The sequence below is a fragment of the Nesoenas mayeri genome (assembly GCF_963082525.1).
Source record: "Nesoenas mayeri genome assembly, chromosome: 3".
In the NCBI taxonomy this organism is placed as follows: Eukaryota; Metazoa; Chordata; class Aves; order Columbiformes; family Columbidae; genus Nesoenas; species Nesoenas mayeri.
This window is the reverse complement of record NC_137544.1, coordinates 78,738,701-78,765,709: the sequence shown is the minus strand read 5'-3', so window position 1 is coordinate 78,765,709 and position 27,009 is coordinate 78,738,701. Positions and strand designations below refer to the sequence as shown.

The 27,009-nt window shown below is 39.2% G+C and overlaps 1 protein-coding gene across 3 annotated transcripts in view; it reads right to left on the bottom strand.

Annotated features, from left to right (window-relative positions):
* Positions 1–24,660, bottom strand: part of TBCE (tubulin folding cofactor E) — a 29,221-nt gene extending 4,561 nt beyond the window's left edge. Inside the window, exons 1-12 of one of the 3 annotated variants that reach the window (XM_080342615.1) lie at positions 24,525–24,660; positions 23,868–24,001; positions 21,872–21,956; positions 13,100–13,288; positions 11,937–12,025; positions 11,132–11,231; positions 8,206–8,308; positions 3,679–3,755; positions 3,331–3,426; positions 1,525–1,589; positions 1,367–1,431; positions 712–864 (exon numbers count right to left, since the gene is read on the bottom strand). In XM_080342615.1, the coding sequence (XP_080198741.1) occupies positions 712–864; positions 1,367–1,431; positions 1,525–1,589; positions 3,331–3,426; positions 3,679–3,755; positions 8,206–8,308; positions 11,132–11,231; positions 11,937–12,025; positions 13,100–13,288; positions 21,872–21,956; positions 23,868–23,967 (1,122 nt within the window). In that variant the 5' untranslated portion in view covers positions 23,968–24,001; positions 24,525–24,660. The other 2 variants (XM_080342614.1, XM_080342613.1) reach the window with 2 other exon arrangements.
* Positions 24,661–27,009: the final 2,349 nt, after the last annotated feature.

Below are 27,009 nucleotides of genomic sequence, written 5' to 3'. Positions count from 1 at the left end.
TTAAAGAACTTTCCAGAGAAGAAAATCTAAATAATGTCACTGACTCCTTGCTCTTATCTAGGTGTTCAGTATGTTTTAATGCTACCAAGAATCTTACAAACCCTATCGCCAAGTACAGACTGATCCATAGATCCAGTACATTTTAATAAGAATCTTGCAACTCCTACCTCCATGTACTGACTGATCCATAAATGAATATCTAAGCAAAGACGTTACTGTATATGATGATGCAAAGATGCTTTTTGTAGCTATGGAACTGATGCTGCTTCTTCTCTCTTCTATGATAAACATTTGCTGAAAGTTTGATTTGGTTTAGGTAATGCTATTTTTCTATTACAGAAGGAAAATCCTCGTATTACTGTCACTGAAACAGATTCAACTGTGCTGCTTTTTCTTTCTTTCTTTATTTTTTTTTTTGGCCAGAGCATGGTTTTTGTTACCAGTCCTGCAACTTCAACACAACTTGACACTTAAAAATCGCCGCCATTCCACCATCTTGTCCCAGTCCCCACTGAGGTAGCAGAATTCACAAGCAGGGCCAGACCTTGTAGTCCTACTAAGTGCCCCACTGACTAGATGATAACATAGTCAGCACTTTACTTTTCTTGCACCCAAACAAACAGTAACCTTAAAATAAACTGAAAACAATTCCTTGGGCGATTATTTAATGTTTTTCCTCAGACTCGTGCAATTTGTTGAAATATCACATACCTCAGACTTGTTCAAAACCTCCAGTTGACTTATCTTGGCAATAATTAGCTGTCTCAGGGTCTCTGGGTTCTTCTCTGTGTCCATTAAAGGGTTATTGTGACACTGCAGTGACCGCAAACTTGGCAGTTTATCAAGCTCATTGATAGATGACCACTGAAATGGAAGGGAACACTCTTTCGAGGAAACATAAACCACACCTAATTGCAGAACAATACACAGTAATGCTGACTTTTCCTGTACAGTGGCCATGACTGAAACTATTCTTTTGGTCAGCAGAACCAAGTACTTTCACCCTGTTCACGTAGCTAAGGAAAAAAACTGCACTACGTTTAACTAAGAAAAAAAACCCCAAACAAACCACAAAATGAAGCAAAAACCCCTAGGAACTACTCCGCATTTTAGATCATCAGAAATTCAAAATTCTGCAAGAGGAATTACGAGGTAGCAGAGGGATATGACTGGCTACCATAAACATGTTTAACTGAGATGTTTCTTAAATTTTGAAATCAAGCCTCTGTGTTGATCCAAGTACTCAACAGTTACCTCAGGATCTTACACATACAATCAAAGACATTTTTAAAAAGCAAGTTGCAAGTTACTCTTAAGCAAAGACACAGGCATTTACAAAATGTGAAACTATCACAATCTAACCTACCTGTGATATTTTACTGTCATTTATTGCAAGGTGCTTTAGTGAAGGAAACATTTTAGTCTTGCATCCTAGAAAAAAGAGTAAATTTACAAGACAATAGTGAAAAAAATAAATTAGCAGAATTATAAAGCTATACATCATAAATTACTTCTTTTACATACCAAATCTAGCATCAGGGAAGTGTATAGAAGATAGTCCAGTGTTTCTAAGTATTAGTTGTTCTAATCTGAAATTTAATAGATACAATGATTACTGTACATGGCACAGGAAGTTTTTTGTAAAGAAATACTACATCATTTTTTTTTTAAATCCCAAAGATCTAAACAACTTTTGACATGATGCAAAATCACTGACAAATGAACAGCAGCTTCACAGACAGTACCCAGATGTCAGCAGTGTTCAGGGAATAAGTTTTTCAGAGAATAAGTGACTCTTGGATTTAAATGGTGTGATTTTCCTGTGATTTTTAAAAAATAGCTTATGGCTATTTAAAATCATGGCTGCTACAGTGCAAGATAATATTTCTGCAAATTAGCAAAACTATCGTATTACCCCCCAATTTTCCAGTCACTGTAACTGAAATGCTTAAGGAACACACACACACCTGCTTCCCCTGGGTGGTAACCCCAAAGCAGGGAATCAGAGCTCAGGCCTGTAACTTCCATAAAGATGCTGCTATTGAGAGAACAGCAAATCAGAAGAATCTGTGTAAAGGGTATTACCACAGACATTCTTTTGCAAAAGTGGAAATACATTTACCAATGCAGTATGGGAATGATACCATTTGTGTATGTTGTGTGTCTTTAAGCTACCCCAAAAACGTGCCACATGCTTCTACCTGTAGTGTAACAGCGGTAACCTTCCCCATAGTTAATACTCAAGAGCAGAATCACAGAATCGACTGGGTTGGAAAAGACCTCAGAGATCATCGAGTCCAGCCCTTGGTCCAACTCCAGTCCATTTACTAGATCATGGCACTAAGTGCCATGCCCAATCTCATTTTAAAAACCTTCAGGGACAGTGAGTCCACCACCTCCCTGGGCAGGCCGTTCCAATGCCTGACCACTCTCTCTGAAAAGAATTTATTTCTAATATCCAGCCTAAATTTCCCCTGGCAGAGTTTAAGCCCCTGCCCCCTTGTCCTATTGCTGACTGCCTGGGAGAAGAGACCAATCCCCACCTGGCTATAACTTCCCTTCAGGTAGTTATAGAGAGTGATGAGGTCGCCTCTAAGCCTCCTCTTCTCCAGACTAAACAACCCCAGCTCCCTCAGCCTCTCCCCATAGGTCTTGTGCTCAAATCCCTTCACCAGTCTTGCTGACAAGAGACAGGGAAGCATTATCACGCTTTTTTTACCTCCCTCCAACAACTCTTTGTTTTGCTTTCATTACAAAGGACAAATAAGTAAGCACCATGGGTGTAAAGCACTCATGACAAGCATCCATCACCAACGATTTTGCAGTGTCAGCCTCAGGAGCAACGGCTTCCCACAAACAGCCCAACAGCTTTCCGCAGGCTCTAAGGACCCCGGGGTGGCTGTGCAGCTACTGAAGAGCCCACATTGCACTGCTGCAGCCAGAAAACTCTTCCTAAGAAATTACTTCCATGGCTTCTTTGCTTTGCTATTCCACACAAACTCTACAGTCCTGTCATCTTGGATAAAACGCTGTGCATACTAATATATAAAGAACTTGATAGCATGATAAATCACTTTTGTTTCATAAATATGTAATGAAAACCTAATAACATACAGCTTAAAAATGTGTTACTATACAACAAAAATAAGATTATATTAAAATAACTCAATTAAATAATGCAATTCCTCTCCTCAAGAGGGCAAAATGCCTCTATTTCAAGATTCCATAAACCTTCCATGCAGCATCGATACTATCGTATTTCAGTCAACAATGACTATGGAGATGAATATCCAGGACAAAGAATTTCCAGCACACTTGTTTAACAGCTACCTGGGGAGATGTGCTATTAGATGCAGCTGATTTCCATCCAGTAACTGGTTGTCTGAAAGGTCCAACAGCTTCAGGGTCTGCAGGACATTATCAGGCCTGCCACACAGGGAAAAAACAAAGACAACATTTCAAGTTATTTGTTAATGAAAACACTAGTTTTCTAAGTATATAACTGCATGCAAGTAATTGTGTGCATTTATAAATGTTTTGAAGTACATCACGTGAAGTTTGCATCATTTATTTCACAGTTATGTCACGGTGATGTAAACATTACAGGAATGTAACTGTCTGCTGTGTAACTTTGGAGTCCATCAGTCACAAACGACTGACTTATGTTACTCATCTTACCTTTCTGAAAGTGTAATATTATTAGAAGTAAGGTACAATTCTTCAAGTGCTGGCCATCCTGGAGCACAAAGAAGAACCTAAGAGCAAAACTTTATTTAATATAACAAAAGATGGGAAAAATTATTCTAGAAATTATATTTTATGCAAGATTTCCTCAGCACATGTTCAGAATAAGCCAAAGCTCCCCCAAACAGAGAAGCAAGCATCAGGGAATGCCTGGCCCTCCCCTCCTTCTCCTATCTGGATCTATGAGTGCTGATGACACCAAAGGGGGTCTGCACAGCCCCGGGCCTGAGGCTGGTACCTGCTGAGCCTCGGATGGTGACATCTGGGAACTCAGTTCAGTTTCTACATGTTCCCTATGATGGGGTGAGGAAATGGCAGTATATACTCGACTGCTAATGGTTCTGCAACTTCAGCAAATCGCATCAGGGCTGACAGACTTTTAAAATGTCTTAATTTATTGCACTTGAAGGCTTTGCTGTCATGGGACTGTGTCAGCACATGAAACCACTGAAAACCAAGAATTGCATTAAGTCAGCACCTATCCCGAAGTTTTTGAGTACTCTAAAGGCAACAAATTAGTTCAAAAAGGCTACAAGTTGAAAAAAGATATATTTGTTTTAAATCTTATGTCCTGAAATTACATAAGAATTATTTTACTCTATAAAGATTTATTTTTTGCAAAGTCCACAGCAGATAACACAACTTTTGAAAATGAACAATTACAAAGCAATACAAATTGCTGTCATAAGACCCAGTTTTGCATGGAATTGTGACAAGCGTCAAAAATTGTGCAGTTTTAGCAAATGGAGTTCCATAAGCACTGGAACTGAGTGGTTTTCTACAGATTTTTGCCTTTGAGTTCCAAATTATGTTTTTCACTGAGGCTTTTCTTGTGTGTACTCTCCAGAGTCAAACTAAGCGTGAGCTCATCTTGCTACTCCTTCCTTAAAAAACTTACACCCCCCCGCCCCCCCCAGGTTAAAATAAGCAGGTGTGTGTGTGTGTGTCTTTCCTCCATCTGCATTCCTATTTTCTTGGAACTTGTAGGTGATAAATTACTTTTAAGCCCCCACCTCTTTTCAAAACGCATCTGGAATTGGCTAGCATCACCTAAAGCTTGTTTTGTCAGGAGGTTACAGAGCAGTGAAGTTTAGAGATCTGGACAATCAAATTCAACTTGTTACATATATAGCTAACCAATTCTTCTGTAAGAGTCCACTAACCTAGACACCAAAAAGGCTCCTTTCATCAACTGTTCTTCATTCTCGCTGTTACAGATGTATGGAGTTACACAGCTGAATGTAGGTTTTTACTATTATTATATATACAATACAAAATATTAACACAGATCTCTTCAAGTGGCAGTATATAATTTGGGGCTCTGTGGTTTCACACACCTATATATGAAACATCATCCTGCTGTCATATCTGCAACACATGTAAACTTATAAACTCAGATATAACAACTTGTCCTGCTCCAGAGCAAGAACAGGAAACACCAATATTTCAGCAAGACAGACCAAAAGAGTTTCTCTACTAGTGATGAGGAAGCCTGAAGAGAAGCCTGCAGAGCCAAGAGAAATGAGGTGCATGTTCACTACAGAGAACCTTTAGGGGATTTCCCCCCAAACGCCCTGGGTTGTGATGGATGGAATAGAAAAAATGCACTGTCAAGCATCAAAAGATTTTTCAATAGACTGACCAAATGAGTAGCAAATTGCCAAAATCAAATGACAGTCGCATCACAATTTTAAGAAACTCAAATTGCTGAATCTTCAACTTTTGCTAAAACCAGCTCCCATACAGAAACAAAAGTTCACAGATCTGACACCAAATTAGCGCTCAGGAAAGATCGGGGGCTGTTGTGGGTAACTGGTGGGGAGGTTGGGACAAATTGCCAGTAGAACAGCCACCGCTCGTCAAAAAAGAGAAATGGAAATCAAAGACCTATTGCTAAAGAAATAGAGACAACAAGAATCAATTGTCACCATGTAAGTCTATAAATTTTCCTATATTCTCAGTCTCTTTATCCCAGGAACAAATAATATAAATGGGGAAGCAGCTTAACAAGAATCATCAAAGCTATGAAACAGAGAATAGCTGCTCTCAGTTACTTGCATGTAACATATCAATAATTATTAAATGAAATTTATCAGGCAGCAAGACAAAAAACCCAAAAAGGGTATTTTCAAATGGTTTCTTAACACAGTTAGATAAATCATGAAACAAAAAATCCACAAAGACTCATTCAATACAGATATATAGTCTCCAGCTCAGGAAGCCCCAGAGTTGCAGATTACTTTATAATAAACTACCATATGCTTGCCCTTTGCCCAGAATTTTTCCCAACTGCTCATGACTTGCCGGTGTCAGAAACACAATCCTGCACCTCTGCTCTAACCCAGGTTTTTATTTTAGTCTGTGTAATAGTAGATTATTTTATAAATGTAAGATCTCAGTTTGAAAACAGAATGACAAAGATAACACTGTGTTCTAAATGCTGAATAAGAAAAAATGGTTTTGGAGGCATACATAAGAATTCATAACTCTCACATGCTTTAATTGAATTTCTAAGTCACTGGTCTCTAACTGTAACATATTTTACAGGGCATCTTTCCCCCTTGAGGTTGTATGTTATGTTCTGAACAATCAATCAACAATTACACAGTAATAAGCTCTTTCATGGATATATATTAATAGAAATCTTAGATGTATTTATATATGAATATAATACACTACTGAAAGAACTTTTTGGAAAATTGATGCATAACTGCATAAAAGTTAAGCATGCCTCTCTACTGTGAAAAATATTTTAAATCAGAGGAACAAATAAAAAAAACCACCTGACAAGTCTTATCTTCTTTTTTAAAACTGTTACCATATGTAGGAATATGGCATGGAGGCAAGTTATTCTGAAATGCTATTCACCATTGAATTGTTTTAATTAAAACATTTCTAGGATTTTCAGACTGTGCTGATATTCCCATTGACAATCACTGTATTTCTCTTTTGCCTGGATCATATTATTATTTTCTATTAAAAAGATGACTTTTCAAAGTAACTCGCCATATAGCTTGAGCAGTAACATTTTCAAGTAGTTTGTTCACAGATTATTAATGTCAGGTAGGTCCCCTTATTTTTTCCCTTTTGTTTGGCTGCCCATGAACATAAGCACAGGCTTATGTCTCCCTACTTACAAGGGAATTAATCGAGCAAATTTCATTTTTATAAAAAAGATTTCTGAACAAAAATGTCTTTACCACCCATGATGAATCATCAGCTAGAGCAGAGTTTCCAAAACAAATGCAAAAGCTTCTTGCTTTTAACCTGCGCTGACTAACCTGGGGCTTCTCCCTGAAACTCCCTTTTGGACTCGATGATCTTAAGGGACTCTTCCAACCAGAATGATTCTATGATTCTATTCTATGAAACTCAGTTACCCCAGGGAACCCTGCCCTGCCCACAGCAATGGCTCCAAGCAGCCCCTCAGCCACCCTGCTGTGGAGAAACTGGAACCACCACAAAGCACAGATTTATTGTGATGAGCACTGAACAACATTTGAAATGCTTGTGGCCACTCAGTTCTTCCATTCACATCACCATTCATATCACTGCTGTTACGGAAGGATTATCAACTGTCCCAACATAAACCCACTGATGTTTTAAGAGTGAGTGGACACTAAACAAAAATATAGCAATGACCCTCTGCTAGCCCTGCTGTGAGAGAAGAGAATGAAGAAACTTAGTGGCTGGCAGCAAAAATCTGAAAATTCAGGTAATTTCACAATGCAGTACATACAAAATCTGCCCCTGCGAAATCCAAATAATGGGCTAGAATTTACAAGCCATTCTAAGTAACGTGGTATGACCGAGATGTGCTTCAGAAGCCCCATCTCTGAAAAAAAGGCCCATTGCTAACAAATCTGACAACAGGACTTTTTTCTTAATTAGATGTCATGTTAGGGGAGAGTCATTTAAACGTTTGCATGTTTCAGCCCCTGAAAAAAGTCAGAGCTTTGTTTATTCTGTGCTCTGTGTTGCATATAACCAGGCACCATGTATTTCAAGAACTGACAGTATGTGCAAAGATACTAAGTCAGTCTCCTGCTGATGCAAAGTGATGCAAAACAAGTACTTCATGTCACGATACACATTCTTTCCATTTGCATTTGTTCTATTACATGCATAAAAATACAGATCAGCCTTTAATAACTACAAGGAAACAAAAGTTTTCACTCATGTAAACCTTTCGGACATGAATTTATATTATACTCCAAATGCTTTATCTTGACTTGGTGATTTACAAATGTAGATGAATGTTTCCTTTGAGACTCCTGTGCCCATATAACTTCCTACATTATGTAGGAATCGCATTAGTTAATACATAACTCATACAGTCATGCTATAGCACCTTTTTTCAAGCATGATTACATTTCCATAGAATAATTTAATGCATAAACGTTTCTTGTGCTTTACCTACCTCAAAAACCTAACAATATAATATAAAGGAAAGGTTATTACCTCTGTCCATGTTATCTCAGTTTGATTAAGTGCCAGAATCCTCAATTTTGAAAAGACACTGGATACAGAATTTAATGTAGATGGAAATTTAATTTTGTTTTCACTGTGTAAAAAGAATAATTATGAGTATAATTAATAATTGCATTAATTTAAGTTACTAATTTGGAATTATGTATTAAAGATAAAACAAATTCACACACAAAAGAATTAAAATGTCCCTGCCAAGGTGTCACATATTTTAAAATATTAGAAAACAACCTTCTAGTTATATTCAATCGTAATCCTTCCTCATTTATTTTTCTGCTTTGTGAATACTTATTCATCTGTCTGCGGCCTCCTTCTCCCCTTCTTCTTCCCCTAAGTTTTGAATATGAAAAGAATGATTTTCATTAATATTAAATGAAACAAAGTCAGATTTGGAGCCTAAAGTCCTTAGTGTCAATTGCAAATAAAGACCCTACATGACTACTCAGACACCAGTAAAACAAAAGGATGTAAAATCTACTCTTGATAGCAAACTATCACTATAAAATAGTTTAAAGATTCTCAACTCTGCAGTCTTCAAATTAGTTTTGATTACTCACCACCAAACAATTTTTTAAATTTTTTTCCTATCTATCTGCGTATTATGATAAAAACCTCTGTAGTTATATATTTATGGGTTAAACATCCTCATTTAAACAAGCTCTTAGAGAGCTGGTGGATGGCCAGTCACTTTTATTCTTCTTTTGACATTCCTTGCACAAAAAATTCAGTTTGTAGTCATAAGCGTCAGATTCCAGCATCAATCCCATTTTGCTTTGCAATTTTATCACAAACAACTCCTAAAAAGCCTTCTGTCTAGACTACACTTCTCAAATACGGAAAACTGAAAAAAATATTCTAAGTGAACTAATATAAATTCTCTGTATTCTCATGCATGCTGATAGTAACAAATCATGACAACATATGCTCTAGGCAAAGTTAAATTTATAAATAGCACCCAGGTTGCAAACAGCTATTCAGTGCTAAATATTGAAGAAAATGGAACGCCTACAACTATTCAAAAAATACATTTTTCTCACATTAATTGGGGTCACTTTTTTATTAAAGTAACTGGGTATTTATTTCAATTTAGCTTAAATCTGTTTCAGTTGGTTTAGCTACATTGTGTGCACTGTTCAATGGAGGCTTTGGAAGCTGCTAATCTCAACTCAGATCTCCAAGACTCTAAAAACAAAGTCAGGTTTTGGGTTTCTGTCTTCAGTCCTGCTGCCCTGCTGCTGTCTTCAACAACTAGTACAAACTCCAAAACATCTGAATAACACTACTTAAAGCAGAGTCAGCAGCCAAGGTGTTAACTTTGACAATAAAACAAAACAAAATAGCAGCTATAACATTAAGTTCTCAAAATTAGTGGTTTAGGCTGCTACCTATTTACAAACTTTAAGCAGTTGTGTTAGTTCACACCAGAAAATTATTCTGGCATGTGCCAGCTACAGTATATAGGTGTGTACCAGAAATGTCCTTTATTTTGAAATTCGTTTGTGAATTCTTTCTTGTTTCAATGGAACTGCAGCTTTATTTAACAACATCCTCCCTCCTTGTCCAATGTCACCACTGTACGAGAGATATTCGCCTTGGTCTGTTACCATGATCCACAGTTCTCATCAGCATCATTTCAGGACAGAAACAGACTCGGTCTTGGGATACTTGAGGTTTGGTTAAAGCATTATGATTATTTAAGTTTGCTGTCAAGACACTGTTGGTAAAGCACCATTCTTAAACAAAAGTGGGCTCCTAAAGACTTGTCTGTGCACTCAGAATATATCGACGATAAGAAAAACCAAAGATAAAGTCTTAAGACATTCGGAATGATTCTAAAATAAAATGAAAATATATTTACAGTTTTTCTATGCAGAAAAAAATTTCTAAAGCTCATGGAAAAAACCCAAACAGGTTTGCAAACGCAGAACACAAACAGACAGCTACTGCTAACCCTAACTAAAAAATGCTAAGCAAGATTTTTAGTGATAAGGATGCGTTACTAGTGCTCTCCCAGGCAGGCTGCACACTCCTGTAGTGGTACCACCTCAAGGTCCTGGCTTCCTCTACAGGGCCCATCTGCCAGGTGAGTCCCCAGGTCCTGCCAGTGCCACCCAGACCCAAGTCTCCAGATGGTCTGACCCACTGCAGGTACCCACTGTGGGCCTGGCTCTGCCTGCTGAAGCCGGCTCCCTGCTGCAAGCCAGCCCCAATGCACACACATAATGGGGATGTGTACACGTGTTACAGCGGTTCTTGCTTGGGGCAAATGAAGCTCGACAAAAAAGAGAATTGTCTTAGATGGCACAGAAATATGTAAGGGCATCTTATGATGCTGTAAACCTAAACTTCTATGTTTCCTCATCTCTATAAAGTACTCTGAGTATTTTTTTTTAACCTTTGGTCTAACTGCTTAAAAGTCTACAGCACCCTGTAAAAAAATTACAATGCATTTTAATCCAGTCTCCCTCACCAACAAGCCCATTTGCATAAAAATGATGAAAGCTGTTATGTAGAACACATTGACAAATGCCCAAATTCCTGAAAATCTTTAATGGCTGAGATCTGTATTCTGTTTTTCAGACAACTTTGATTTTTCTGATCTTACAAAACTCCAGTCAACATCTATCTGTCCCAAGCACTTCTCCAGAATTTAGTTTTACATAGATGCTAAACATCTAGGGTTCTAGTTTTTTCTTGAAAAGGGATGTCTGAAAAATACAGCACACACAAGTTGTTTAAGGACAAGACTTTTTAAAAAAGTATTTGAAAACTTAGCTCCCATTAAAATTAGTACTGAGGCATCCAGCCGCCTTTAGAAAACTGACCCCACATATAAAAGAGCCTCTTCTTTTTTGTCCCTACCCCAAATTAAAAGAAACCCAAATATTAATATTTATACCTGATATTAAGTGTTTCCAGATTTTGAACTTGAGAAGCAATAGCTGTCACTGTCTCCCAAGTTGATATCAGATTTTTTGACAGATTTATATGCCTAATACCTGAAATTTCACATTAAGAAAAATAAACTTATCTCAAATCTGAACTTCCTTTTTCAGAAAAGAGAATTACAGTTTGGTTTTGAATCAAATAAACAGAAATAGATCACATTTGTTTCAGCTATGAGATACTACTGCTCAGTTACAGTAAATTTTAGACTGATTTGTGTTATGTAAATGACATACAGTTTTATAAAAGAGCTTAACTTTAAAAGTCCTAAAATGGATTAATTTCTGTATTGACAGGAACTCTTACCAGTCCTTATAAATGAACAAATAATACCTGCTTTGTATTTCTTTAACTTCACTACAACACACAGTATATTAAATACATTATTTATTATATACTGGAAACCTCTTGTGCCTACAGCATTTATTTATGTATTTTTATGGGGTTATGTACTCTAGAGTTAAATAAATAAATAAAACAATCAAACCCCCAAACATTGCTGCAGCTTTTTGAAATTGCAGTCACAGTAGCAACCTATGATGATATTTCTATTTTTATCCACAATTTGCATTCCCTCTCAAAATCTGTAGGCATCTACTTTTTAACTCCGTAAACACTGCCTTAAGCTTCTAAATATAAACTCCAGTTCTAAATACTTTTAATAAAAGGATACAAATATCATTCATTGAAGTGAACACTTGGAATGCTAAAATATGTACTTTACTTGTGGTATCATCCAATATAGCATAAAAGGATACTAGCACATGTTCTGCCGATTTCCTCTTCCTGCCCAGCGTGGCTCACTGCACATTCACGCACTGAGATATCTACCAGTTGGTTCAGTTGGCTGAATGAGAAAGAACATTCTGTTAAGTACTATTCAGACAGAAATAGGTATGTTATATAAATATCTGGTTGTTACAAATAAATAATACCCTTTTTACACATATAATCTCCTTTAGAATTAGCAGTGTGCATGTTGCTACAGTGCAATGTCTTTCTCACTCAAAACCAGACACATCTTGCCTGTTTTTTGCCTTTACATTGCTACTACAAAATAGGTCTGGTTGAACTACAATCTCCACCCTCCAAAAAAACCAACCAACTCGCACCCAACTGAAAAAAGGGTGATAAACCGGACAAAATATAGCTATGCAAATTGTAATTTAATTCGAGGTTTCAAATTAAACAGGTATCTTGTGATACTTTTTGCAAGAGGTTCTACGTTATTTGTGCATTCTTCATATCTCTCATAAAAAAAGATGAAAAAGAGTATTTTTGAGTGCCTAGTATACTCTGGGAGACAAAGGGAAAACAGTTGTGGGATATCAGCTCAGAAGGAGACGGCCACCTACTAAACTGATACCTCGCTACTGCTGGAGGCTGCTAAAACTGCAATCTATTACACATCATTATTTCCTGTCTTACCTTTCCAGATAAACGAACATAACACAAAGTGACTGAAAGACTTCTTCACTAGCAGTACAATGACTTCCTGCCTTCCCTTTCTTAGTTACAGAGTCATTACTGATACAAGTAAACAAAGATGAAATAATACTGGACGATATTAAGAACATATTAAAAGATACCTATTTTTAAAGGGTCATGCATGTGTATGATTTGCAATATCACAATAAATTATCTTGCTCACTGCTCCCCAAATACCATAATCTCCTACTTTGTGAAATCAAAGTGATCTCTCAAATGTGACATAATCCCAGTTCCTATTTGTAAAACAGATAAATTATGAAGCCATAATAGGAAGATTCTTGCCTTTTCCACCATAGTGCAGCTTGGCTTACTTTCAGAGATATGATAATATTATATGCAAGACAGCCAGCTTCCTTTCCTTAAAGCTGAACTAGTACTTGACTAATCGGTCACTAAGAGTATAACTTAGATTTTCATTAATTACACTCGCCTTTGTTGTTCTGCAATAGAATCCATGCCAACAAATTCTACAGTCTTCTTTCCAAATACTAATGTATTCTCTGTCCCATGTTGAACATCTTGATGATCATTCAATCCGTACCGATCCTTTACTGCAGTAAGAAAATCTACTCCAAAATTTGCCTTGTTTGGCCGAATAAACGATCCTCCTTTAGGATGCCTAGAACAGAGCAGCCAGGAAAAGGTGAAATATGAAAAGTTATCATGAGCAGTGTCGAAAGTATTAATTATTATTTTTTTTAAATACTGAGAACCAAAGCAGTCAAAAGGCACTTCTACCGGCTAATTTGGGACATCATTGTTCCCACTCAGTGAGACCAAATAAGACTTGCAAAGTATCTTTGATAATATTTTACCCAACAAGTTCACAATGTGAGATCCCACAAGAACTGAAGCACCAGATATTCAAATGTACTTATGCATCAAAATTACAGTGTCAGTGCATTATTAGAAATACCTGCTGTGCTGTTTTCCAAACTCCTACTGAACAAACTCGTTTTTTCTAGAAAATTAAGTTTCTACCCATGGATAGACACAAAGTTACCTAAATCATACAACAAAGGTATCTGGAGTCTTACCACAGCCTAAGGCCCATAGGAATACTCATAACACTCATTGCTTCATCATATTTGACTTCAATAATTAATGTGTAACTCTAAGAGAATGCAGCCTTGTCCTTCCAACCACACAAATCACACAAGATGCAAATTGTACGACTTGGAACTCTTATACAAACTCAAACTTCTAAAAATTCTGATACTAACTCAGCAACAATTTTGAAACTGAATATTCAACAGAATTATCCAACTAATGTATGTTCTACACAGTCCTATGAAGTTTCTTAGTTTTTCTTGAGCTTTGACAGTTTCTATCAAAGTTAGGAAGGAAACACAGTATCTAAGAAGAACTGGCAGAGACAAGTTGTGGGAATGGTGTCAGAGTGCAGATGGAGGACCTGACAGGAGGATCAGCCAGAAAACAGCAGGAAGAAAATTGGTAGTTATGATTACCTGTCTGGCTTCCAGCTGAGAAGAATACAGACTTTGGTTTGAAAGTACCCAGGAGGAAGAAATCACTTATGTAAATAAAACTCCTCTTTTCAAAACAGCATATCAACATCAAGTGGCTAATTAGCAAACCATAATATAAATCACCAATACTACAGAGTTCAAAATTCTCTCAGAAAAACACTAACTAGAGACCTCAAATCCTGTGGACCTATTACAGGTAGATGGAATAGGTTTGGCAACACATAGTCACATTTTTATTAAAAATTCAGTACTGGAAATTGCCTGTGCCAGTTTTAGTCATTAACATTTCTAATACTTATTTAAGTACTCTCATATCCTAAAGAAGGATCTGGGTAGAAACTGGATATTATTTACTTTAAAATATTTTCAGTCTGGTTTTGTAGTGACTAAGTCTAGAGTGCAATGATTACAAAACAAGCAGAAAGGCATACTCTTCGAGAAGGTAAATCCAGTGTGTACTTTCATGTTTGATAAGTATTTTCAGTTCTCTGCATTTTTAATCCAGTAGCCTTCTCTTAAGTCTTTTTTTCCATTGCTTTGAAGTTCTTCCTAGCTTGCAAACATTTGGCTAGTTTAAATATTAAAGTTCCTCTAATACAAAAAAATATGTGATTCTTTCTTAACACTTCTTCTTAAAACAGTAAATGACATTTTCACCATGTTAACTGTAACATCTCTTACCTGCGATGTATATCATGTTTGCATTTAATTGAGTCAAAGAGCTTCATAAATGGCAGATAATGCAGGATTCTACTTGGGGCTCCAGAAAGAAAACTTGTACTCCTGACTATCTATAATTCACGCTAGGTCCTGCTGTATGTTTATTCTGACATTCTGTCACTGCCATCCCTCTGCACTCAACAGTTCTGCCACTTCTTCTGCACCCCAGAAACTTCTCACCGGAGTTAATCTAGACTCCCACACCCTCTGTCATGCTGTTTATTCCGGGTGTAGCCAAGCCTTTTGGGTCTCTCCATCCCTGTACCCATTCCTAAGCCCATTTCTGTCCTCTCAGGTCACCATTTCTATGGGCATCTCCTTCCTCATTGTCTTTCCAGAAGCCAGTTCTATCCTTAGGAAAAATACACAAAGGAAACTAGCTACCTTGCCCCTTGTCATTTGAAGCTACAGGAAAAGTATGGTGCATTTCTCTTTCAAGGCCCTTCTATTTTTTTTGTTTTGTTTACAGCAAAATCATAGGTTCTCTCTCTTCTATTCCTACCACTTCCAAGCACTATGCATGCAACCTTATCTAATGTATATTCAAATCCATTCCACAACCTAAGTTTCTTTTTCAGTTCCATTCTATTAATTTGATCTATGCTTTTCCAGAACTGTCACAGAGAAGGACAAAAAAGGAGACTGCAATAGGAAGCTATTTTCAGGCAAAATGATTGTGTATTCAAGGAGAGAGGTCACTTACCTGTAACACTTTTTTCCCTAAAATACACTGCCTGTATTAACTTTCACGCTAGGGAATATGAACTGTACTAGCCATATGTACCTATCAAACAACTAACGTACAGCACCTGGACTCATGTAAAAGCACATTTATTAGCAATCAGTCCATAACTAGGAACCAAGCAGATAAATCCCAATCCAAAGAGTCATCCAGCACACATATAATGAGATGGAAAAACCTGCAGATCACTGATCAACCTGACTTAAGCTGAACATTCATTAGGCTGAGAAAAGGGGGTTTGCTCCCATGTGTATAAAATGTCCAGCACTCAGGACAACACACGGTGCGGAAGTGAAGCGGTAGAAGATGCTCCAAGTTCCTTAAGCAGAAAGTCTGGAATATGCCCGAGTGAGGCTCTGACAACCCGCTGGCTCTGGTTAATACTGACACTTCTTACTGACTTTTAAAATAGAGAGGTTGATCCTGATCTCAGAAGTCAACTTCCTATTCATGATTCAGTAGCCTGAAGGAAAACAGCCCATCTTATGACTTGATGATCTTGAGAGTCTCTTCCAACTGGAATGATTCTGATTTTATGATCTTTTAACATGCCCAGGGCCCTTGAAACATACTCATTAAATATTAGATTAGTGATCAGCTTCCACTGGTTAGCTATTTCCCTGAATAAAGAGGAAATTCAGCATCATTCTTCTTTGCTAATATTAAGCAAACTGGTGGTACTGCTCATCATTACAGGTACATGATGGTTCATACATAGACTTCTCAGTACCTGAAGAATAATACAGTAGCACATAAATTGTGTTCTGCCAACAGTTACACACTTGAGCTGTCTGACTGCAGAAGCAAGCTTCTGAGCCAAAGAGAGAGATCTCAGCTTTATCAGCCTAGAGAGTAAAGGTGGATGAAGGGTTTCTCTGCCCAGTACCAGCTGTTTGCAATAATTATCTCAAGGCAATTATCATCATGACTGGGGCACACACTCTACAAAGCTCATAAGGTGTCTTAAAATATAGCTGTCTGAATCCGTGCTCATCTTCTCTAGATAGGCTCTGGATAGATCTCTTCCTTTTAGGGGAAGGTGCTCAACAGACCAGACTTCTTTTGGAAGAATCTACATGCTGCAGTAAAGAAAACCCTTCAAGTTTTAGAACAGTCCATGGCAGCTGTGGCATTGAACCATGCTTGTAAGTGACACCTAACACTAATTCACTATGGTATATCAAATTTTTGACTGCAAAGCAGAAGCTTTGCAAAAATCAGCAAGTAGTTGAAGTTCCTGCAAGTTTACCTTAGTCAGACATGAAAACCAAGTCTGAGCTTCCACAAAACATGGAAAGAAGGAAAGACATCTGTAGATCTAGATGCTATCTTTAGGTTCTGCTGGTGCACGAGACATGTTTGAACTGTGGTCAGAGACAACAGTTTTGTTTCAGTACTGTTCGCTTGACAGCAGAGAGCAAAAGTCTCTGACAGTCACAGTGACATGCAGTGAAACAACCAAAACTTCCTAACAGAGACCTTTGGAGGCTAAAAGGGATCTTGGGAAAGCATTCTCCCCTTGCTAAGCAGCGATTACTTTTTTTTTTTCCTTCATAGACACTAAAATAATACTGACATCTTCCTGTATTTGAAGAATTTGTTTGTGCTCTAAGTAGATATTCCTGGAGGTGAATCTGTCATTCTTGAAGGATAATCTAATTTAATATAAACACATCATCTTTTGGGCACCAACATAAATTTGATGCAAATGGTAACATCTGATTGGCCACAACTGCTGTCTGTAAATTTAAAAACATGTCCACACGTAACTTAGTGAATTCCTTGACGAAGGAAAAACTGAAAACATGTAATGCCGTTGCCAGGATAACCTGGCATTTCAGGACTACACAAGTATACAGAAGTCAACGTTCCCCCCAGAAGAAAATTCAATAACACAAAGTGAGGAAAAAGGTCACAAAGATCTGAGAAGCAATTGTCATTCTGCCAGGCTGAAACCACCACAGGAATGAGCTTTACCACACTTTCCTCTGTTTCTCTGGCTTGCTGTGAAAGTCAAACCGGGAGAAACAGGTTACAATTTAATATGGTCAATACTTCTAGTAACAGTATCTGCTGAAATATCAGATCTGAGAAGAACAAAACATTCTTTAATAGGGGGTGGGGGGGCAACATGTTCCTTTCAGTTACGACTCAAAGTACTCTAAATGTGTGATGGAGCAGAATGCTACTCCCATCTTGTGAGGCAAGCAGAGAAGTATGTCATCTGCTGCTGGGGAACCCACACATCTTCCCAGCAAAACAGAAAGGATAAAAACAGCTGCTAAAATAGCAATGGCTGTGTAAACACTGTGTGTGAGTGGAATACCCCAAACTGACTGAAAGGAAGGCTAAGGAAGAAGATGACCCTCCTGCGAGATTCAACAGGGTGGGGAGGACTTCACTTGACAGAAAGCATAAAAGAAGCTTGAGCATCTGTAACTGTGGGTAGAAAGAAGCGGGTACCAGAGCAGCAGTGAAAACCTGGTTTGATGCCACCTAAATTCCCCCCACCAGCAGCACGTCTCTGCCTCGGCCAGACAGAGCTGTCTCCTGGCCAGACACACAGGTAAGCCTGTGCCTGGTGAAGGGACAGACATCATGGGGAGCCACAGATATATCTCGCTCCCCAGTGCGCACATGCGACTTCAGGGGTGCTTTCACATACGTGAATAGGCTGCGGGAAGCCGGGCAGGGATGCAGAAGCTGGAGGACTCGCATCTCCTGCAGGAGTGTGTGCAGCTGAAGAGAGGTGTGTATGCTGGGGAACCCAGGGGAGCACAGCCCTGGAACTGCATGAAAGGGCAAGAACTTGTCTGAAAGCATACTCATGACTCAAGAGCTGTATGTAAATTTTAACACTATTTTAAGGCTTGATTACTCTTTTCTCTTGAAGGACTGCAGAACACAGATTATTTTAATTACATGATATACTACAGCAACTGACAGCTACAATAATAGCTTCCTCAATTATTAGGAAACAAGACTTTTTTATCAGGAAAAAAAATGCACAAAAAATGCCACTCGAGTATGCATTGCCATTTCCAGCTAATCCAGAGTTGATGAACATGCTCATGATGTCAACATATTTTGATGTATGGCTGTTTTGTTCTTTGGTTCTCATATTCTTAAGAAATTTTATTTATTTATACATATACAAAGAAACATAATTTCCTCCCACCCTCAAACAGTAGTAGTGAAGAGGTGACATTTTAGTGCTTTTGGTTTGTGTGTTTTTTGCATCTTCTTGATAAAATAAGGTAACCATTTTTTACTTGTTTGCCTACATCTTCACAATTGGTATATTAAATACAAACCAGTTTACATGCAGAAAGTTCGTCTGTGAGTCATGGTTGACTGCTAGAACTATTATTTGTTCTCTTAGACTACAGAAGGACTTTCTCTGATTTGGACAGAGTACAAATAACAGGTATTGTAAGAACAGCATGTTTAAAGATCACTACATTTAAATTTGTTACAGGTATCTGCAGCTTCACTCAAAAAGTTGATTCTTACAAGAATTGAAATCACTATCTGAAATCTCATCTCTGGGAGCACACTAGTGGTTGCTAGAAAAGCAAGAGTCTATACACGTATATAAATATTACACACATGCAAATGCAAAGCACTCAAGTTTCTGAAAAACACTGACAACATGCTCAATTGCTTATTCTGTCCAGAGAGATTTGGAATGGCTCGCTAATTACTTTTATTATTTCTCCTACAGCAGAACATAACTAGCTTCAACTTGGAAACTCTTTCAGTTAAATTCAAAGCATTTAAGAAGCAACTTCTGCTAATACATTCATTCAAAATACATGGTTGCTTTAAGACCGTAGCTTCCAATTCTTTTGCTAAGAAAAATCCAGCAATGTTATTTTTTTTTTCATGGATTAAGTGTGCTTATCCTACTTAATACTTGATTATTTATTATTAGATACAAGGGAAAAAATATATAGTCCTCATAGGTGTTTTTTTTCTTTATTTTTCTAAAAAACAGATTTTGTTTTAGCATTTCATTTTCTGATAATGAGGTCTCTAGAGCACCTTACATGAATTTAGAATAAGATAAAGACTAAAAATTCTGATTTACACTACTGAAAATAATCTACCCCTTCCCTGTTTATGTCTTGTTTGGCTACAGGTAAGAGATAGTATTCCGAGACAGGATTTCAAAACAGCTACTTTTAAATTTTGCATTATTTAATAGATAAATTCTTCGGCTGCTTCAGTCTGAGGTGAAACAGCTCTACTTGCTGGTTTGAGAACAACTTTGATCTGAACTGATAACGAAGTATACTTTTTAACAAGCCCTGCGCTGCTGTTAGGTCTCAATACAAATACAACAGCCTTCTTTGCTACCTCAGGAAATTCCATTTTTCTTCAGAAGACCTTTTGGCAGACACAAAACCAGACCTACTTTCCCTCCTATAGAAATAATAATAATAATTTAAATATATCTTTTTTTTTTCTTCTATGCGACATTTTACAGTAACAGGTCTAAGTTCCATACCGTATTTCTATACTCAGATAGGAGAAAGTGACAAGACTCATCTACTCATAAAAATGAAAATGATCACCATTTTCACAAGCGGAAAACATAGGCTCAAAGGTTAGCAGACACAGGCCCTCTTACTACATGTTTTTCGTTATTCTTTTGGACAAAATTCTTACAACAAATTTTCTGTCAAATTATATATTGAGAGCAAAACAAAGTACATATACAAATACACCACCTCCGGCTCTGGAAAAATCTTTGAACCGAGACCAGCCAAAGCTGGCGAGACTTTGGAAAACTGTCAGTACATACTTTTCTTGTTCTTTCATACCTCTCCTGTCAATTGCCATTAGCCAATGTCATAGGCAGGAAACTAGGCATGACAAATCTTTGGACTGACTACATCCAGCTATTCTTGTGATCTTCATTTACAAGCAAGTTGAAAAAAATAAAAAAAGAAATTATTTCCTTATCCTCTGATCAATGGCTATAACTTTTTCAAGACAATTAACCCGACAAATTAATTTCAGAGAAAAATCTTCCCACATTTTCCAGCAAACCCAAGCAAAAACACATAGAAAAGCAAGACAACAGATAGCTTTTAATTTATTTTCTTTGTTTGTCACTGTCTTGCATATTTTCAAAGGTCTTCTATTAACTCTAAGTGCTCACTGTCACGGGATTTGACTTATATCAGATTCATTTCACTTAAATGAACACTTGAACCGACAGGAACAAACTGCAATCAAACCACTCTTCTACAGTTATTACCAGCCCTGGAAAGTAGGAGGCAGAAAAAGACCTAGAAGTCTCTCAATTTCATCTCATTATCATAAGACTGGCTGTGATACAGCGGTTAAAACAAGCATCCACGTATCCCCATATCCTTTCTCCAAAAGCTGACAATAGAAACCAGGTGGGAACAATAGGAAAACAGGGCAAGTATTTTAATGATACAGCCACAGAATATTCTCTCACCTTTCACTGCTTCAGTGCTCAGGAACTCACTGAGCTAGCAGCCTTTTGTACTTAAGAGCCATCAATTACTTTTCTTCTATGAATTCATCTGGTTATTTTTTTAACTCACAAACTTTTAGCTGCTGTTGTGTCCTCTGACATGGAAATCAAAAACTTGCTGCTGTTAGCATCACCCTGGAGTCCTGTGTTCCCAAATTTCAAATGTGTTAAGTGCTTGAGTCTTTAATCTTAGATGTAATGCATGTATATACTTAAAAACCCAAAACCAGCTACACTGTGTTCTGCATGTATTAAATGCAGGTAAACATACTTAACAATTCCTCAGTGATACAAACACAATTCAAATAATTATCAGGAACTCGGTGTTCTCCCTTAACAAGATACATGCATGTCATCTTAAACCCAAATCTAAACTCTGTTTGAGACAGTTAATAGGGACCAATATCTCACTTCAGAATTACCTAAGGAAGGTAAGACATACTGACTTCCATACTAGAGGGTCTAAACCTACTAAAGGTAATATCCAAAAGTCACATTTTATTACATACCCCTGACAACATTACTTGTATTTTCTAAGTATTTACCATATTCTAATCTCTGTCACTGGATTAATAACAACAGTTGTTACGTTGTAGCTAGTCACAGCATTCAGATTTATTATCTTTTAAATACCAGCCAACAGATAACAAAGGATTTGCCCTAAAAATTGCAAAAGAGCATTTTCCCATGACCATCTTGTCCATCTGTGTGAAGTGACAACACTGTGAAATAACTCACCTGCACTTAAAATACTGTGTTCCTTCATAGGTACCATCATGCTTTCCTCTCTGAGGATCATCCCATTCCACGCCCAGCCAAATTCCTGAAAAATATGGTAGATACATCTTCAAATTTATGGCATTATAGCCATAGAAATCATGGTTTGAAGGAACCTCTAAAGTTCATCTAGCCTAACCTTCTCTCTCTCAAAGCAAGAGATTAACATCAGCACTAAAACAGGTCAGCCAGGTAAGTCTTTACCCAGCCAGATCTCGAAAATCTCCAAGTAGAGAAAGATTCCAACTTATTTGGGCAGCCTATTACAGTTTTGCATTACTTCTGTAGAGAAAAAGATTTTTTTGCTGTCCAATTTGAAACTTTCCAGCCACAATTTGTGGCCACTGTTCCTTACTATATGGTCTAATACCAGTAAGAAGAATTTGTCTCCGTCATCTTTGTAACCATCTGTCAAAGAACTGCAGGCAGCTATTAGATGTCACTTAATCTTCTCTTCACCATACTAACCAAGTCCTGATACCTCAACCGCTCTTCACAACACACATACATGATCTATGTCATTGACTATCTTAGCAGCCCCCCACTGAATCCTCTCACGTTTATCCACATCTGTCTTGAACTGGGATGGTCCCAAACCAGACATATTATTCTAAGCAGAACCTTATTAAGAACACCTCCACCCAGAGGAGGATAACAGCTTCCTTTGATCTGTTGGCCATGTTCATCATTCTAGCTTAACCCATATCTTGCCTGTAACAAGATCTCACTGCTGGCTCATGTAAATGACAGTACCCACCTTAACTCCCAAGTCCTGTACAATAGACCCTGTGGGTTGCTAGTGCTTCCCAGTCCGTACTCCTACAAAGGTTTATTTCACAGTACTTGTGGAAATTTATCCTTCTCGAATCTCTGAAGTTCATAAACCTTGCTCTGGATTGTAATTCTACCTTTTGCCACATCAGCCAGTCGAGGGTGAATGTTGTTCATTATCCAAGACACTGAGGAATATGTTAAACAATACCCCAGACCCCAGCATTTATTTCTGTAGCACCTGTGCAGTACCAGATACTAAGTCATTGATTACCACTTCTCCACTTCTCAGCCCCATGGACTTTTAACCTGCTTTACAGTCCATTCATCTGCCTTGGATGTGTCAAACTTCCAAGTAAGGTTTTTATAGAGACACTGTTAAAAGACTTATTACAGTAAATTAATATTACATTTCCTGTTCTCCCTTTGTCCACATTCCCACATATCATCATGGAAGGTAATTAGGTTTGCCAAGCACAACTTCTTGTTCTTTGCAAGTATCAAGTATTCCCAACTACCATCTTGTCCTTCATAGGCTTGGAAATGGACTCCAAAGGAATATGCTACATGATTTTTCCAGGAACTGAAGTGAGGCTGATGAATCTGCAGCTCCCTGGTCATTATTCTTGCCTCTTCTAGAACTGTATGCAAGGTTAGACTCCTTCCAAGCATCAGCAATCTTCCTATCCTGACAACATGTTTCAAAGATGACGTATAGTGGTCTCACAATCAGACTGGCCAGATGTTTCAGCAAGCTGGGATGAGTCTTGTTTGTCCCCATGAACTTGCATAGGCTATCAAAGGAGCGCCTAGCCTGTTGATCTGCTGCTGCTGCCTGTCTCTGTCCTTCCCAGACCATGCCAGCACACAGAGACCAGGGAACAGCCTGTCCATGAAAACTAATGGAAAAAGGAAGGCTCTAAGATCTTTCTTCTGTAAGAAACAATGTTACCTATTTCAACCAAAAGTACTTATTACACTCCTTTTGACAACTCTGACTCTTAAAAAACTCCAACAGCTTATTTAAGTTATAAGTTGACATATTTACACAAGATCGAGGAGGAAAAAGCAATTTGTAAATTGCCACATTCTTCCTGACTTTTTTTTTTTTTAATTAAGAACAACATAACTAGAATTTTGAAAACAAGCATTAAATGTAAAGGTTATTTACCACAGTGACGCTTACCTGCTGTAGGAGGAACACTGCCAACATAGCGCACCGTCGCATAGTCTGTGCCACACAGGACTCTTCGACCCAGCGCATCAAGAGGCAGCCGGGCAGCCATCCTGGCAGCAGTGAACTCCGCGCCACTCACAGCCCTGCGGAGACAGGGGCGACACCCTGAGCACACACAAGCCACTGCTTTCACAGCCCCTGCCCCGAGCTGCTCCGTGACCGCCCAGCGGCACAGTGCGCCCCTGCGGGCAGGGCCTGCGCTCCCAGCGCTGCCGCCCACAGCTCCCCCGTGCCCGCAGCGCTGAGAGGGCGACCCCCGCTACGGAGCGGCCTCCTTCGGTGGTGCCTTTAGGCCACGGACCGCAAACCGTGCCCTGTCCTCCCAGCGGCGCCCACCGCAGCGAGCCCGCCCCACCAGCACGCGGGGCAGCTCCGCCAGGGCACCGCCAGGGCACCGCCAGCAGGGGCCGCGCCCCCGGCCGTTACCATGCGAGGCTCGGGCGGGCAGCGCGTGCGACAGGTACGGCCTTCAAAACTGCCTCCGATCCGAGGCCCGGGGCAGCCGCAGGGGAAGGCGGCTAACGCACCAGGCGGGCCGGGCACGCCCTCTTCGCACCCCCGCCTGCGGCCGAACCGCCTGCGCCGACAACTCCAGGAATAACCAACCCGAACAGCTCCTCTTCCGTCCTGCGCCGACTGACAGCTACCGCCCCGCCCCGTCTGGCCTATCGGCGAGCTCACATTGGCCCCACGGCCCCAGTGCCGCCCTGGCTTGGCCACTATTGGCCTTCCCCCATCTCCGGCCCCTCACAGGCCATCGCCTTTACGGCAAACCGACGTGAGATGTCGCCGCCACGGAGCTTCCTGGGTAATGCAGTTCGCCGAGGCGGCCACGCGGCGCGGGCTTGCCGCCCCTGGACTACATCTCCCAACATGCCGTGGGGCGACAAAATGGCGCTCTGATTGGGCGGGCAGGGCGTGCTGCGCGGGGCGCAGGCTGAAGGCCGCCTGGGGCGGAGCTGGGAGGAGAGGCGGCCGAGTGGGAGGGGGTTTCGCCACCCCGTGCGCGGGTTTTTGGGCAGGTGTCCGGCCTGCCTGGGTGTAGCCACGGGCCTTGGGCGGGCCTGTAAGGAGGCAGGAAGGTTTCCCCAGGGAAACTGCTGCCCTGTTAAACGTTTTAAAGGGGTGTGTGATAGACAAGTTGTACAACTGATAAAGAAGCAAGATATTGTTATAACTGTTTCAGGATGTGGCTAATTAATAATTAAAGCAATGGATTCAGCATCAAGCAGCACAGGTTCACAGGACCAGATCTTGTCAGGCTATGCTGGCTGGGCCTCTTTGCGATCAAACCAGTGGTTGGTTTGAATCAACATCAGGGATATCCAGCTTGCTTTGTCCATTTAGAAGCAAGCAATACACATTCCTCCTGAATGCAAGCTGCACATTGAACAACAGCAGTAAGGCCACGTTTGAAGGCTGGAGCACTCTTGTTGGGAGACAGTGACTGGAAACATGGACGCCTGGGCAAGCAGCAGCAAGGTCCCCTGGTGCAACTAATGTGCTGCTTGCTTGGTTTTATGCAGCTTTTTGGCGCTGCTACAGTTGTTGCTGAATTTATTTCAACATCCACTATGTGAGAAAAATATCAATTAAGTGGAAGAGAATCCAGAGAAAAACCACAACAATTACAGAACACAGCTTTAAAAAAAAAAAAAAAAATAAAAATTTGAGGTGTCCAATGTGTGTAGATTAACAGCAAAAACTGAAACACATGACTCTATCCTTTACATAGCAACTGCTGGGGCACAGAAATTTATTAAGAGCTCTTCAGTTTCACAGTTCTGGGGTAAGGAAATCCAAATACCCTGGTTGATGTTTTCCATATCTGTTCATCTCTGATGGGCTTCACATTTAAAGGTCTTATAACAACTGAAACAATATAATTTTAATTTTGAGACCACAGACTGAATCAATCATGACAGTAATGAAGAAGCTATTTCAGCACTGTGTCACTGATTCTATTACATTTTATATCTATTATAATTCTGTCCACTCTTCTGGCAGGCAGCATATCAGTACCCTCTGCTCCGATTCTGTGATATTGATTACCAAATACCTGTACTTGATTTCTGTAACATTGGTACATTCGAAATCAAAGTAACATGGATAACACATGAATTCCTTGGCACACTGATGGCTTGTATCTTCAAGGAACAGGCTTTGAGGGTGTTGCTTTATCATCTGGCTCCCTGAAGGTGCATTCCAGTGAAGATCTCTGTGCCTTTACCTTAGAGCCTTCCTTTGCCAAATGCGATGTGTTTTCTTAGGCCAAATAATGTCCTGAAAAGACCCCCAGCCAAGCCAACAAAAAAAAAAACCTCAACAGACAACAGATACCCTATTTCTTCTTCTACATCTTCGGTAGTGCTGCTGTCTCATCTGAGCTCCTGAGCCCGCCCATTCATCTCCCGCAGAGGGCACCCTTGAACGATCTGTTCCAGCTCCAAGGGGTGCTAGTGCTACACAGATAGTGGTACAACTGCCAAAACATGGAAAGTAACTCTTCGTGCTCTCCTTGTCTGACTCACTCACTGTTCCAGAGTACAAACTTTAGCATATGCTCCACTTTGTTTAACTACATGGTCAGGAAAGGTGTTGAAAACAAGAAAATACTTTTCACTGTCTTTCTAATGCCAGCAGCATGTTTGATAGGTAATTCAGCCATTCTCAGAATCTACATGCATGTTGCCAAATTTATTATTTCTAAAATGACAATAGCACAATTTAGTTCATTATATTTATTTATTGTTTCTTCTGCTTTAGCACTGTAATCAAACAGCTATAGTTTATGCAATGTACTTGACAAGAAACAGGACAGTCCCAATGTTAATAAGAAAAAGTAGAGGAACTTAACATTTTCACCTCATTACCTAGAATTGCAACTTCTGCATTTTATGAACACCTAAATGAAAAAGGATTTAACTTCAGAATTTAGTGAACATTCATTTTGGTTGGTGTAAAATACAAGAGATTAGGTTCAATGCTGTAGTAAACAGATGCTTGGTAAATTACCTTTCTACTGAGTTAAGCGAGAACTTATTTGTTCCATAGGGCATACAGATGAGGAACACTATCAGGATTCATGTGG